The sequence below is a fragment of the Syngnathus leptorhynchus genome, chromosome 2 (genome assembly GCF_054491065.1).
Source record: "Syngnathus leptorhynchus isolate UIUO chromosome 2, UIUO_Slep, whole genome shotgun sequence".
In the NCBI taxonomy this organism is placed as follows: domain Eukaryota; kingdom Metazoa; phylum Chordata; class Actinopteri; order Syngnathiformes; family Syngnathidae; genus Syngnathus; species Syngnathus leptorhynchus.
Genome location: NC_141196.1, coordinates 6874950 through 6888447, shown reverse-complemented (window position 1 = coordinate 6888447; position 13498 = coordinate 6874950). Strand labels below are relative to the sequence as shown.

Here is a 13498-nt window from a genome sequence, read left to right as displayed (position 1 = left end):
GTGACTATTGATCGATCAGTGCCGAGACGCAACTAAAGGAACACCTGGCCAATGTTTTTTATTGATAGAATCATCTTTCTGACAGTATCCCATCAGTCGACGCAATGGTGACATTTCAGCAGATAATCAAGTCATTTTACATACGATGTTTTCATCTTGCCCTTTATGCAAGGTAAACTCCACAACGGGGAAACTCGAGCAAGACAAATTGAAATCAGCAGCGAATCATTGTTTCCGTTCAATCGTCGCCGCGTGATATGAACACACAAAGAGTATTTAAACTCATACGAATAAAAGCAATTACAGAGACATCGGCTCAGCTTCAATAGTGGGGAAAAAGCAATCTGACACACACAGTAGATTGGAAAAGTCTACACACCCTTCTTCAAATGCCATGTTCTGGAGATAAAAAGAAAAAAAAAATGGAACCAACCGTTAATGTATAACAACAAAAATCAAATATTTTGGGTGTGTGGGGAAAAAAAGAGCAGCCGAGATAATGCTATTGCACAAGTGTGCGTACCCTCTCGTAACTGGGTGTGCGGCTGTTGTCAGATTGAATCATTCACATTTGAATCCATTTTAAATGGAATCACACAGCTGCCACCATTTGAAGTGCTTCTTTTTGAGCTCACATACAATTCAGATATTCAAGTAGGCTACTTTTTTTTATTATTATTATTTGTTGCAGAAACTTGAAGGTAACATTGACAAGTATCTCACACATACAGACTTGGAACATTGCAAGTCTGAACTGTGAGGCAAGCGTTGTAACCAGTAAGTGTGTCGTCAAATGAGGAAACGGAAGAATTTGAAGATTGTCCCCGTCTTAATTTTCCATGCCAACCTTTAACTCAAGCCAAAGCGCTTTCTTGTCATTGGGTGCAACCTTTCCATTTGGCCTGAAGCGCCGTTCATCTTCTTTATGCTTGTCACTTGCGCTGTTATAGATTAATGTTAGATCACTGGCTGCCAACTCTCACTCTCGCTCTTCGTCCTTTCACTTCCCTCATCATCATCCCCGCCCCAACCAGCCCCATACTGCAGTGTGGGCACTGAACTTTATGATAAATAGTCCATGTGTGTAAATTTTGCAGAAATTGACAGGATCCGACTTCATAGAGTTTAGACAACATTATGTGAGCGAGTGAGCTATAGATCAAAAATTGCCTTCCAGATGGTCCGAAGATTTTTATTTTATTTTACAGGCTATTGATTTATCTGGAGGATTGTCAGCCAAGGTGGGCCTGGCAGTGAAGGAGAAGATCCATCCATTTCTATCCTGCTTAGACTCATTAGGTTCAGAGGTAATCTGAAAATGATTCCAGGTGACTTTTGGACGAGAGGCAGGGCACACCCATGACTGGACGCATTCATGATCTCACCTATGCAGAATCTTCAATGAACTCAGCGTGGACCTTTTCTGGAATGCCACACAACACGCAAAGTAATTTATGAAGGTTTAAGCCGAGATAAAACGCGTAACCTCTCAGAACTGTCTCTCGCTCCAACTCCATACCCCGATGGTGAGCCCTAAGTCAAGCCCGTGTAATATTTAGTCATAGCACGGGCCACATGTTGCCCACCACTGCTCTATGTGACTTCAGATTTGGATGCAATTTTGCAGAGTCTCAGCATTTTCCTTACGTTGGGGTTAATACGAGTTCATATCAAAGAGTCATAAGAGAATGAAACCACCCCAGAGGACAGCTCACTTACAGCTGCTCTCCCACCTTTTATTCCTAATCAAGCGTGTCTCTCCATGCGGAGGGCGTCTCTCGGGTGTTTGCGTGATGCCGCGGTTGCCGTGGCAGCATTTCATTATGTAAATGAGGTCTCCCTGATGAGAAGCAGGCAGGCGCGGCCGTGATGTTCAGCCTTCTCTAGACTCAGTCAAATTAGCTTCAGGGACCAGTGAAGGATCGCTGCTATATTTAGCCATCATGCGCACAATGTAGCGCTTCGGCGTTCTTTCAAACGTTCCTCAAATAGAAAGCGTCGCTATGCTGCACAAGAAGACGGCATATGTCTGCGTTTTATTTGAGAGGTTGCTATCTCATGCCTCCGGGTTCCATATGCTGGGATTCCAACCTTGTGCCTGTTCATCTTTCATCCTCTCAGCTTTGAATATATCACCAGGGTAGCATTAGCCTTCCATCTTTCCTTCTTCTCATCAACGCCGAATGGCTTAGCTTTCCCTGCAGAATGGTGCTTTCCGTTATATATCATCTTCCGTATTATACTTCAAGAAGAAGCTAACACAAAGAGTTCTGGCCCCCTTTTAGATATTAAGACACAAATTTACTCGCAGGTGTCTTCAAATTCGCTACCGTTCAATCTTGCGTCTTGGCGCCAGATTGTGTACGGTAAAAAGAAAAATGTTTTGATATTGAGCTTTTCTACAAATGTCAGTAATTGCTTTCACAGCATCCCTTTTGTCACACTCTCATCAGCGGTAATTTGCGGCATTCTCGACTAATCAGTCTAGCGACTGCGTCCACGTGTCCGTCTTAATGAAGCGGCCTCTCTGAGTGAGCGCCCCGCAGATCGATGCACTCAATAGTATTAACCTCAAAGGAGCGTGGCATCCTCGCTCGAGGTTTAAGGGTCACTTAGCACATTAATTAATGAACAGCTTTTCAAATTGGTTGCTCTTGGTCAGCATCGCATCTTCTTATCGGGGCAGTTTTGTACATTTTTTTTTTTTTTTTTTACTCACCAACTTGACTTTGCAGAATGATCACTGTGAGTTAGTCACGGATGGTATTAGCCTGTATGAATGCAACCTGCTCCTGGTTAAGAATACTCTCCAACTTTGGCTTGACGCCCGCCTGAGTTGTTCACTTTTAGGCGGTAACCCGTGTTTATTAGCCTCCCCGGTCTCGCCCTATCGCCTCGCTTTCCGTCTTTGCCTTAATCTCCTTTATAGTTTTCACCAACTTTAATTAGTTCATGTCCGCAGCAACTATTAATCCTGGCTGGGATTTAAAATGTAGAAATCAGCATGCTGTAAAACCTGACTGGAACATGCTGGAAGCGTGACACCTTGACTGAGGAATATTTGTCCCGAGAACATCCATACACTCTTGAAAGCACAATCATTGCACATGACATCCTTCCGATTGCTCTCTGTGGTGTGGAGGTTTCAGCATTAATGCTCACGTCAGTCACCATGTCGTCGCATCCCACATGAACAACAGCAATAAGAATAGAAAAAAAAATGTTATCTGCCGATTGCGTTACGTTTTGCAATAAATATTTCAACTGAGGCAAATGTGATGAAATAGTCTTAACCGGGTTACGTCCATGAAAAATAAACCCACTCCACTTTATTTCCAAGAGTGCAGAAGGATGATTTCTGAAAACAAGATGGAGTATTCTTAAAAGTGAAATGTACAAGATGGATGAATACCTTTGACAAGGTCACTCCAGCCAATGAGAAAATAGATGCCAACTACTCAAAGACATTTTTGCTGAGGTCATCGTTTTTTTAGGAGATATTAAGGCAGTAATGTCCTCACATATCCATCCGTCCATTAAAGTGTTGAGCCAAGTTGGCTTTCAGGTATTAGCATTGCAGAAAAACGGGTCAGCGATCGGAGCAATTTCACGTTCGTTCAAGCCAACGCATCATTATTCTTCCTGGTGGTATGCGACATCACCATCACCGCAATTACGAGGATTATATTTACACGGGATTACCTCCAGTTGCACCACTGTGTTCATTTCTAAAAGTAACATTTTCAGTAATCCGAAATCCTCAAATCCATTACCTATCTGGAGTTCGAGACAAAGCTATTATTTGGGATGAGATGGCGGCGTTTACGTGATGGATCCATCACTAAAAAAAACAAAAACAAAGCACGTTGATGATCATTAAGCACGTATGACCCAACAGATTCAAACAGTTAGTGAAGACAAGAGCGGGAGTGAGGCAGCAATCAGGGTCACTCGAAGTTGAGCAATTGTTTTTGCGAGTTGTGCGGACGCAGAATATTAGCGGCAAATGGTTCCAGCGGGCACTGAGCTCCCAAAGCTGTTCACCTCAGAAGCACTGTAGATTAGAGTCGCATGCTGACTAATGCACTAAATGCATATTCAAGTGTTTAGAGGCTTTGAGGGCAAAACACTTCTGGCATGGGTGACGTAACAACAACAAATAAAACTTATAATACAAAAAAAAAAAAAACCCTCATGCAATTATCAGGCTGGACAATACTTCTAAATAGAGTAAAATGAAAACGCAATGTGCATGGAGGAGACACTATCGGAGGAAAAAAAAAAAACGCGTTACTGGAATTCTTTTTTTCTATACTCCTCCGCCTTCTGTGACAGATTGTCTCAGAAGTGGAATGGCTGTCAGAAGGTGACTTGGCTAACCATGAGATGAACTCCAATTCTAGGACCCTTGGGAAAGGCTTGTCGCTTGTTTACACAGAACTTCAGCTCCTTGTTTCAGTCACTGGCCACGTTTCCATGTCTAGTGGCTACACCTTGAAACTCTCAATAGCCCTTAGATGTACACACACACACACACACACACACACACACACACACACACGTGCCCTCGCAATTGACCTCACTGCCACTGACTCACAATTCATCCAATGAGGGCAATCGCTACAGAAATTGGATGGATGGATTTCCGGTAACCCGCTTGGATCTAATCAATAAACATGACCGATTCCTCTACACTGAGAAATGTACAGTTCCATCTGCAATGTGACGAGGAAAAGTGATATATTGGCAGAAGAAGAGCATTGTCACGGAAGAAGAAAAATGCGAGCATTTGATAACCACAGCTGTTTTAGAGCAACTTTCATTTAACGCCATCAGTGTTACTGCTGTTCTGTACGGAGATAAAAATGGAACGAATAACTGGCTTCAGTGGGAGGTACAACTGAGAATTGTCTGCATGACAATGGTAGGTGGTATTATATATTGCTAGAAATAGACTACAAAAAAATTCATACATAGAGAGCACGTTCCAAAATAGACTAAGTGGCACTTTATGGAAGATTGTCAGTTCTTAAATCAAACAAAAGCAATCCACAGAGGGCCTTTCTTTTGACAAGACTAAAACTGTTCAGCTCTTATTAATAACACACGCAAGGATGACATCATGTTATTAAGAATTCTGAATTCGCTCTTTGAGGGTATAGTACAATAATTAAAGATTAGGGGCCTTTTTCCAATGGAGATTGGATGTCAGAATTATGGGGTATAATTATTTCTGAACACCTATGGTTAATCATAAACTACCTACAGAATATTTTGGGAAAAAAACCAACCAAAAAATGATATATATACACATATATATATATATATATATACACATACACACATACACACATTTGTAGATCAAAGATCAACAGCTGCTGTTTTAGCAGGAACTTGTGCAATTGTGGAGGAAATGCAGACATTTCTTGGAATTGTTTCAAGTTCTCCCCAAAAATTGCCACCGTACTTAAAAAAAATAAAAATGGGTTGTCGATGGTTTTATTTTAGGGTTATTTTAAGAATGACATTTAGGGTATTTTAATTTGTGCTAAATAAGAATCAGGTCTGATTTGACATGAAAAGTACATATAGTAGGTCAAAGCTTTTCCATGTCTCCTCCAAAAACAAAAATCCAAACCAGCAATCACACGTCAACAGCATCACTCCCAAACCCGAGCCGACACAGGAAGCGAGGACGAGTCCTCGTTGCTCCCAAACAAGTTATCAGCACGCCATGCCGCGACCGAGAGTGGCACATCTCTGATGCGAGGCGAGTCACTTTGCTCCGGGCATCGCGGCCCGATCTGCGTCAGAACTGTGAAACAATTTTGACATTCAACCCATGCGCCAGACCCGCACTTTCGCCGGAACACGTATTGTGGATGCATTCAAGCTCCCACCTTACTTGTCAGGTATCCATTCATTGACTCTTGTGAATGATAATATGCACATGACTGTAGTGATGTGAAATAATTCATGGGAAAAAAAAGTCTAGACACTCCAGGTCAAATGCCAGCTTTTTGTTATTTCCAAAAAGAGTAGACAAGATATAACCGATAACAAATTCTCCTAAACAACGTGGGAAGATGTTAAAGGTCCGAAGAGTGACGTTTTTTGACATACTACTTACAAAAACAAAAAAATGGCTGGAGGGAATTATAAAGAGCTCCAAATAACAGAGTTAGTACAAAACCTTTCAAAAATGCCAGACTAATAGACAAGGTAGAACTATTTTACTATGAAGCGTGCCAAAAACCAGTCAGTGTTAGCACAGAACATTAAGGCTTCTGCTGCAAAGCTAAATAAAGTCTACGAAGGTGTGTGCTGCCTTCAATTTAACAGGAATTTGAATGGGATTGGTCAATTTCTGTACACAACTATGTTTCAGTTATAAGAGGGTGTGCACATTTGTGCAACCCCATTTTATCAGATTTTTCGTCCCATGTTGAGATGTTTTTATCTCAATCAAATTGTACAGGTCAAAGAGCTGTAAAAGTCACATTCATGGCATTGCTCTCAAACAAGACTCGAGTTTTCCGGTTGAGAAACGAAAACCCGGCAGAGCCGAGGGAGTGCGTGAGTCATGCATCCGCACATCACTTTGTCGCCCTGCGTTAGCTTCACAAGGACGGCGAGGAAGCTAACACGAGGTGATTCACTGGTGTTGATATAGGCGGCGATCCTTCTACACGTTCGTTGCGCCGCACCGACAAGGACGAAGTAAAGGAGGGGGACCTTGACTGGATGACCCGCACGGAAGAAATCACATTACTGTCACTAAAGAGGCCACAACATTAACTTACACACTTTGAACAACATGGCTGTCATGTAAACGGGGGTGGCCACAACATCGCACAAACATGGACGCTACGGTTTATATGGTTAATGAATCAAATTAAATTAAATTAAATTAAATTAAATCAAAACTATGTCCAATAAAATAAAAACAAAATTGCTTGAAAAAAATCTATTAACTAGGCTATCAACGTTCAATTTAAAATTATTTATTTTGGTTCAGCTGTACATAGCTACAGATGAAGCAAGTTTGTTTGACAATTGTGGTTGGCTTGACTACACAATACTTTATTAAATCTTCCACTTAAAGTACCAACAAATGACCAGCGTTATCCTCAATATGCGTACCACAATTTTAGCTGCAGCTAACAATACTCACAGCATCCCTTAAGCCTTAGGTATCGTTAGCTTACCTTAAGGCTTAAGGTAAGCTAACGATGTCCCAGATGTGTGATGACCACTATGCAAGAATGAATGATATAGTAGCAGCCATCTGAATTTGGCTTACGTCAATAAAGACTGTCAAAATGAATGCCAGAGTAAACATCACATGACTTTACACAGCTGATGTCACGTTGTGCTTTTTTAAACCACAAACTATTTGAGGCTACGATAATCAATTATCAAGTCCAGACTTTTTGTTTCGTGCCGTGCCTTTCTGTGAATCCTCCTGTGCTTTTATGAAGATGTATTTTGGATTGAAACTTGAGTGAGTCAGCCATTCACAGGGGCCATTGATTTAGAGGGGGAGTTTAAGAGGGAAAGATACTCTTGAGGTTAATCTCGGAATCAATTTTGCCAGCACATTTCTCTCACTCGCCAGTCAGCACAAAACAGACGCACACTTAAGAGTTGTCTGATTTCAACTGTCACGAACTGAGCAATATTGCATTTGAAATTAAGAAGAAACATAAATTCCGATTTTTCTTGGTACAAGTGTGTATGTAGCGCTTTTGTTTTACGTGCTTTCCAATATTCACACACTGTTGTCAAACATTAAATCTTCATAGTGTTGCCCAAGGGCATTTTACAGTAATTCGGGAAGATGAGGTAACACATCAAGGCATGGAAATTTGCCAATATGAGTGAAAATGAATGCAGGGGAAATTATATAAGATGATCTGGCACAGGAAATGTAACAGCCTGGCTTTGTGGCAAATAACGTTTTTGTGACTTTGATGTTAAGATTTGGTCACTTACAGAAAATATTCCACGATTGAATTCTAAATATCAACAACTTTCCTCCTTTAACGCCTTAACGTGATATATGTTGCTCGTTTTCAAATGAGGCAATAGAGTCCATGCCTTTTAGCAACCGAGACTCTCCACACTTTGCTTTCTAGCCACAGGCTTATAGTATAAAATCATAAATATTTCCTTAGATTGACTGAGGACTCAAATTTTAAATGTGATGAGGCCGATACTCAGGCAGGGTGCTCTTGCCCCAAAGACACTTTCCACTCCACTGCTCTAAAAGTTGATGAAATAATACACATTATGAAGCCTATTTCTTCACAAATTCAGCATGGCTTATGGGTCACTTGGGTAGGCAAATATCAATCCGGCAGTAATCACTTCAAACTTTGGCAAAAAAAAGTCCAATTCCCCAAAGAGTCTGCATGCATGCATGCATGCATGCATGTCCTGTTTGGCGTTCATGCACCGGTTTCTCTGGTAACTCCTCCGTGTCACCATGGCGATAAAACGGTCACTCCAGTTCTCTCAGTTGGGTACAAAAAAAAAATAAAAAAAATGGTTTATATGTATGCCCCCCCCCCCCTCCCCCGCAAGGAGATTAAGACAATTCAACAGGATACCAAGAGGAGACAATGGACACATCTCCACCTGTCCGCTTGCATCCTGTTTTTTTTTTTTCTTCCACAATCTACATGCGTGCTATGATTGGCTGCGGCATTGCAATCACCAAAACAAGCTCATCGTGCACAATGTGGGCCTGCGACGTCCACATGCTGACAACAGCTCACCATCATTGCTCACAGTAACCCGGTGCACCATGCAAGGGGGAGGGGGGTGCGAACAACCTTGATTTCTTTTATGGTTATTTTAAACTGTGTTAATAAAGCATTTAGTGCAAGGCCAAAATAAAAGCGACCTGACCACCTACCCTTGGAAGCATCCTTGTCTTCTTTAGGCTTCGCCACTTTTCCGCTCATAGATCCCAGTTTGGATGCGTAATTCCCGATTTAGACAAGAATCCTTATTGATGGCTGCTTTGTCATCAATCAAATCCTTCCACGTGCTGAGATAAGGGTTCTAAAAAGAGGGAGGAAGGAGCAAAGGGTCACCCGAATTGCATTGTCAACCTTCTTCAGCTTTTTCACGCGCAATCGGGCAAGCAGTGAGGAGACAATGGTCCCTCTTGCTCGTGTGCGCGTGTGCGCGTGGAAGGGGTTCCAGCAGTGAAAACAAAACATTGTGAGGATGCTGCGTGGACCATAAATGTCACACATAGATAAAAAGCAAATAACGTGTGTTTCCACTATCCTACCTTATCTCGTCCTCGTTGCGTGCTACATCAATGCACGTGGATAAAAACACACGCTCCCACTATCGATGCTGTTCATTTGCATGGACACAAGCGAGAGAAAAAGCACGACGCGCAGTAAATGGCGCTAGAATAAAAAAATAAGGGGGGTTCTAAAAGCAGAAAAAAAAAATAGGTTCTATGTAAAAACAAAAGCCTGGAGTGGGGCCATCAAGTGTGGCTTCTTGTCGGTGGAGCTTCGACTATCTGTCTGAGCCTTTTTCTCCCTTCTTCGGTCACAATCAACAGGATACGCAACACCAGCGCGCTCCACGTCACGCACACGACGATTGGCTGCCTCCCAATCGGTCTCCCCAATCTAAATCTAATTCGTATAATCACCCCCGTTGTACTTTCGTGGATGTGGCTGGCAAGTGAGTTCTTTTTCGAGAGCTGGTGTCGAGATGATGCGTCTGGTCGCGGCGCTCTTTGCGCATTTTTGCTCCCGCGGTGATCACGTGACGGAGATGATGTGATTGAATGGGTGGATGGGTGGATGGGTGGATGGGTGGATGGATGGATGGATGGATGGATGGATGGATGGATGGATGGATGGATGGATGGATGGATGGATGGATGGATGGATGGATGGATGGATGGATGGATGGATGGATGGATGGATGAGTGAGAGAGGTAGAGAGAGAAAAAGAGAATATATAGATTTGTGATTATTATTCTTAAAAAAAAGAAATGAAGACAAGATTATATGTGCCAATCCAGAGCAAATATACCTTTCAAATTACGAAATTATATCAACGGCTGTATATAATACAAATGTACAGATGAGCAAGCAAAAGGGCCATGTTGCCTGCAATGCAATCAGTAGGACAAATAGATTTTATGAATGCACAGAATATAACATTATTTTCTTCTCAAATCTGATTGTAAATGTCTAAAATAAATTATATGCATGAAATATCGTACCCAGATTGACCAAGCAAATAAAAATACATTTTGGTAGAGGAATAATGCACTCCAAGCATTTAAATAAACCTTACAGACATACAAACTATATCTTAATGGCCATAAGATGGATGGAATTCATGCATTTGAGAAAACTGGCATGGTTAATTAATTGTACGGAGAGGAAATTGTTAACGTTCACAAAATTTGTTTTGGCAGTTGCGTAATAAGGTGGAGTTTTTCATAAACTGCTCAGCCCATCAATCTTCATCTCAAATAACTTGAAAAAATATCCACGCCAAGGCTGGCAAACATGTAATCCTTTAAAGAGGCCACACATATACACTCACGCACACAAAATCACCAGTCCATGCTTACCCTTAACCCTAAAAGACGTGCCACATCCTTTCCCTCACATTCACAACATGGAGCGAGGTGGTGGAAAAATCCCGGCTATTTACGCACATCATAAAAGTTCACGGAGGTTATTTTTTTTAATCATCTCGCCAGGTTTATTCCTCCCGTCTTGGCCTGGAAGGTTTTCCGCACCCTGCGGACACCAAGGAACAAGACCTGGATCCTTGAGGGTCACACGATCTTTATGTCTGCTATTTTTAGAAGAAACTGGATGCCTGTCAAACGTTTCGCCACACTCTAATCTGGTTGAGATGTTTGAGACACTCTTGCTCACTTTCAATGACACATTATCACCATGTTATTTAAAAAAACAAGTGTGAGAACCATTTCAATCTAAAGTCCAAAATCAGACACCAGACAGCAGATTGTTCTGTTATGCTTAATTTTTGCAAATTACGAGTTACATTTGTGACAAAGTGACAAAAAAAGGTGACAAGTGATTTGAAACTATGTATTTTATATTATTCTCCCCGCTTTGTCGCGACAACCACTATTAATTGAAATGAGTAGGGGGACATCGTCTGCCGTTTCATTTTGCTCCACTTTGCTCCTCAAAGGATTATTCAAATAAATCAAAGCAAAGCAGGTTAGCCAGTTAACAGCCAGCAAAGTCTACACTCATTGGCTGACACCCATGTCACTCACCAGGATAGGACCTGCCTTTTAAAGCTCTACACACTCATACGTCACATTAGAATATGAAGTTGGGGACCTGGACATGTGTTTGATAATAAAAGGTCAACTTTTGCCAAATAATCAATCCAAAACTTAATACTAAAAATAATTGCCAGCTGCAGCTGTACTGTACTATTCCTTCATGTCTTCCAATAGTCCGCAGTTTGGGCACAATACAAATTCTGACTTGCCTGTAGAGTGTAAAAACTCATGAAATAATATTCCACCGAGCGAGGGTTCACATTTGCAGGTCGGAGGAGTGCAGCGAGCCACCATAGGCAATGATTGGCCTGGTGATGGCAGCGAGCGAGGAGAGGAAGACCACGACTAAAAATGTCACTGGGTTGTGTTTCCACTGGGAGCATGGCCTGTGGCCCCCTTTGCCCTTTGCAAGGCCCGAGCCCATCCGTCGGAAGCGTCGCACCGCAGCTCGGTTTTGGCCGTCACTAACATGCACTCTAATGTGTGATGTATCTGAACATGAATGAGTACAAAGTCTCATTAGCTGAGACTATAACGGGACAATTTGTGTAAACATGTCACATATTTGCTGTCACATAACAACTAAGACGAATTAAAAAAAAAAAAAAAAGAGTGGCTTGTCCCTGAAAAGAATTTGCTTCTGTGTTTTAGTAGCACTGACAATTTATGGATTCTCAGAGTGTGGATCTTTCAACAAAATATGATCCGATATCATTTTGAAGTGTTTTCTGTTGCATCTGTATGCAGACCTTCTGTCCTGGCATGTTTGTGAAGGAGATCAATGCTGACGTCATGCACAGGAGCAGGTGGATGCTTGCCGTGTGATGAATATTCCAATGGCACGCGGCGTGGTTATTTATCCGCCTCTGATTGCAAGTTGTGCTCCAGTTCAAGCTGACCACGGCTGATATGCTGAGCTTTTGGGACATATGATTCCAGTTCAGTCTAGTAGCCAAGAAGTAGCTCCTGCTTTCAAAAAGGTTGGTGAAGTGAATTGAGAAGCACCTTTTAGACAAAAGTAGTACCTTTCTGCCATCTAGCGGCCTCCCAATGCCAAGGAACTATTCTGTAGTGAATTGAGGAAATTTAATTAGACAACAGTAGTGCTTGGCTGCCCTTTTGGTGCCAAGGAACCATAGTATGTTGAGATGACTCGAGGTTGTTTATCAAGACAAAAGTAGTGCTTGGTAGCCTTGCGCCATCCTTGTGTTGAAGTGTGACGAGGAGCTTCGTTTTAATTTATTTTTGCTTTTTGTCTGTTAGACAAAGCTAAGGCTTGTGTAAATGAGGCAGTTATAAAACATAGGTACACCAGATGGCGTCAAAGCATTATTTTAAAATGTGAGGCTATTCAGACCAATAATGAATAGGCTAAAAATAAAAGTGCATTTTTTTTTTTCCTATTTACGCAGCATCTATTTACTGTGACACTTGAAAGTGAAACAAACTGGCTTGTGTCACTTGAGCCATGCAATGTAAATCCAAAATGAGAGTGGTGAGGAAATCTGATGTAAGCTAAGCTGCAGGTAAGATGCTAACGGCCGTTCCGGGATGGTGTCGGCTTGACAGGCTTGCGCATTTAAGTGATGGATGCCATTCAGCACCGCTCCTTCCTTCCTTCTATGCGATCTGACCTGTCCACGAAAGGTCATCCCGGGGTCAGCGAGTTATTTCAAATCCAAGAGAGGTCGGGGTCGAAAGCGACGACAGAGTCTCGTATTTCTGCCACGCAGGCCGCCGTAATTGACTTTGCCCGTCCATAGATTGTGTTTTCATTACACTCATGTCATCGAGTTCACGTGTAAATTTTATCAGCCTGACAGCTGATCTGCATGGATATTATGCGTGTGTGTATTCCTAACGTTTTTGCTCGGGACATGATGGACTAATTCACATTAACAGCATGAGTAGTCACTCTGGTTGATGTGGCGCTTGTTTAAGTTCCAAAAGTAGTGCGACAAGACAATCATCCACCAATCTGGTTCCCAGCCTGGCCTATCTCGCCCTTTAGCCCGAGAGAAAGTGTACACAAAACATGAATAGCACCAAGCTAGTTTGAGTAGCATTTTGTTTCAGTCTCATCATCCGTGTGTGACCCTTTTGTGGAGACAGAGCTACAGTAATTAAACCCGACACGGCTTCCCCAGTCGGGCCGAACTGCCACAGAGTGAGTGAAGACGT

At 42.1% G+C, this 13498-nt stretch overlaps 1 protein-coding gene across 2 annotated transcripts in view; it reads right to left on the bottom strand.

Annotated features, from left to right (window-relative positions):
* Window positions 1-9752, bottom strand: part of fgf13a (fibroblast growth factor 13a) — a 59367-nt gene extending 49615 nt beyond the window's left edge. Inside the window, exons 1-2 of one of the 2 annotated variants that reach the window (XM_085905645.1) lie at window positions 9305-9752; window positions 8921-9069 (exon numbers count right to left, since the gene is read on the bottom strand). In XM_085905645.1, the coding sequence (XP_085761771.1) occupies window positions 8921-8969 (49 nt within the window). In that variant the 5' untranslated portion in view covers window positions 8970-9069; window positions 9305-9752. The remainder of the gene's footprint in view (window positions 1-8920; window positions 9070-9304) is intronic. The other variant, XM_085905643.1, reaches the window with a different exon arrangement.
* Between the last annotated feature and the right edge of the window lie 3746 nt (window positions 9753-13498).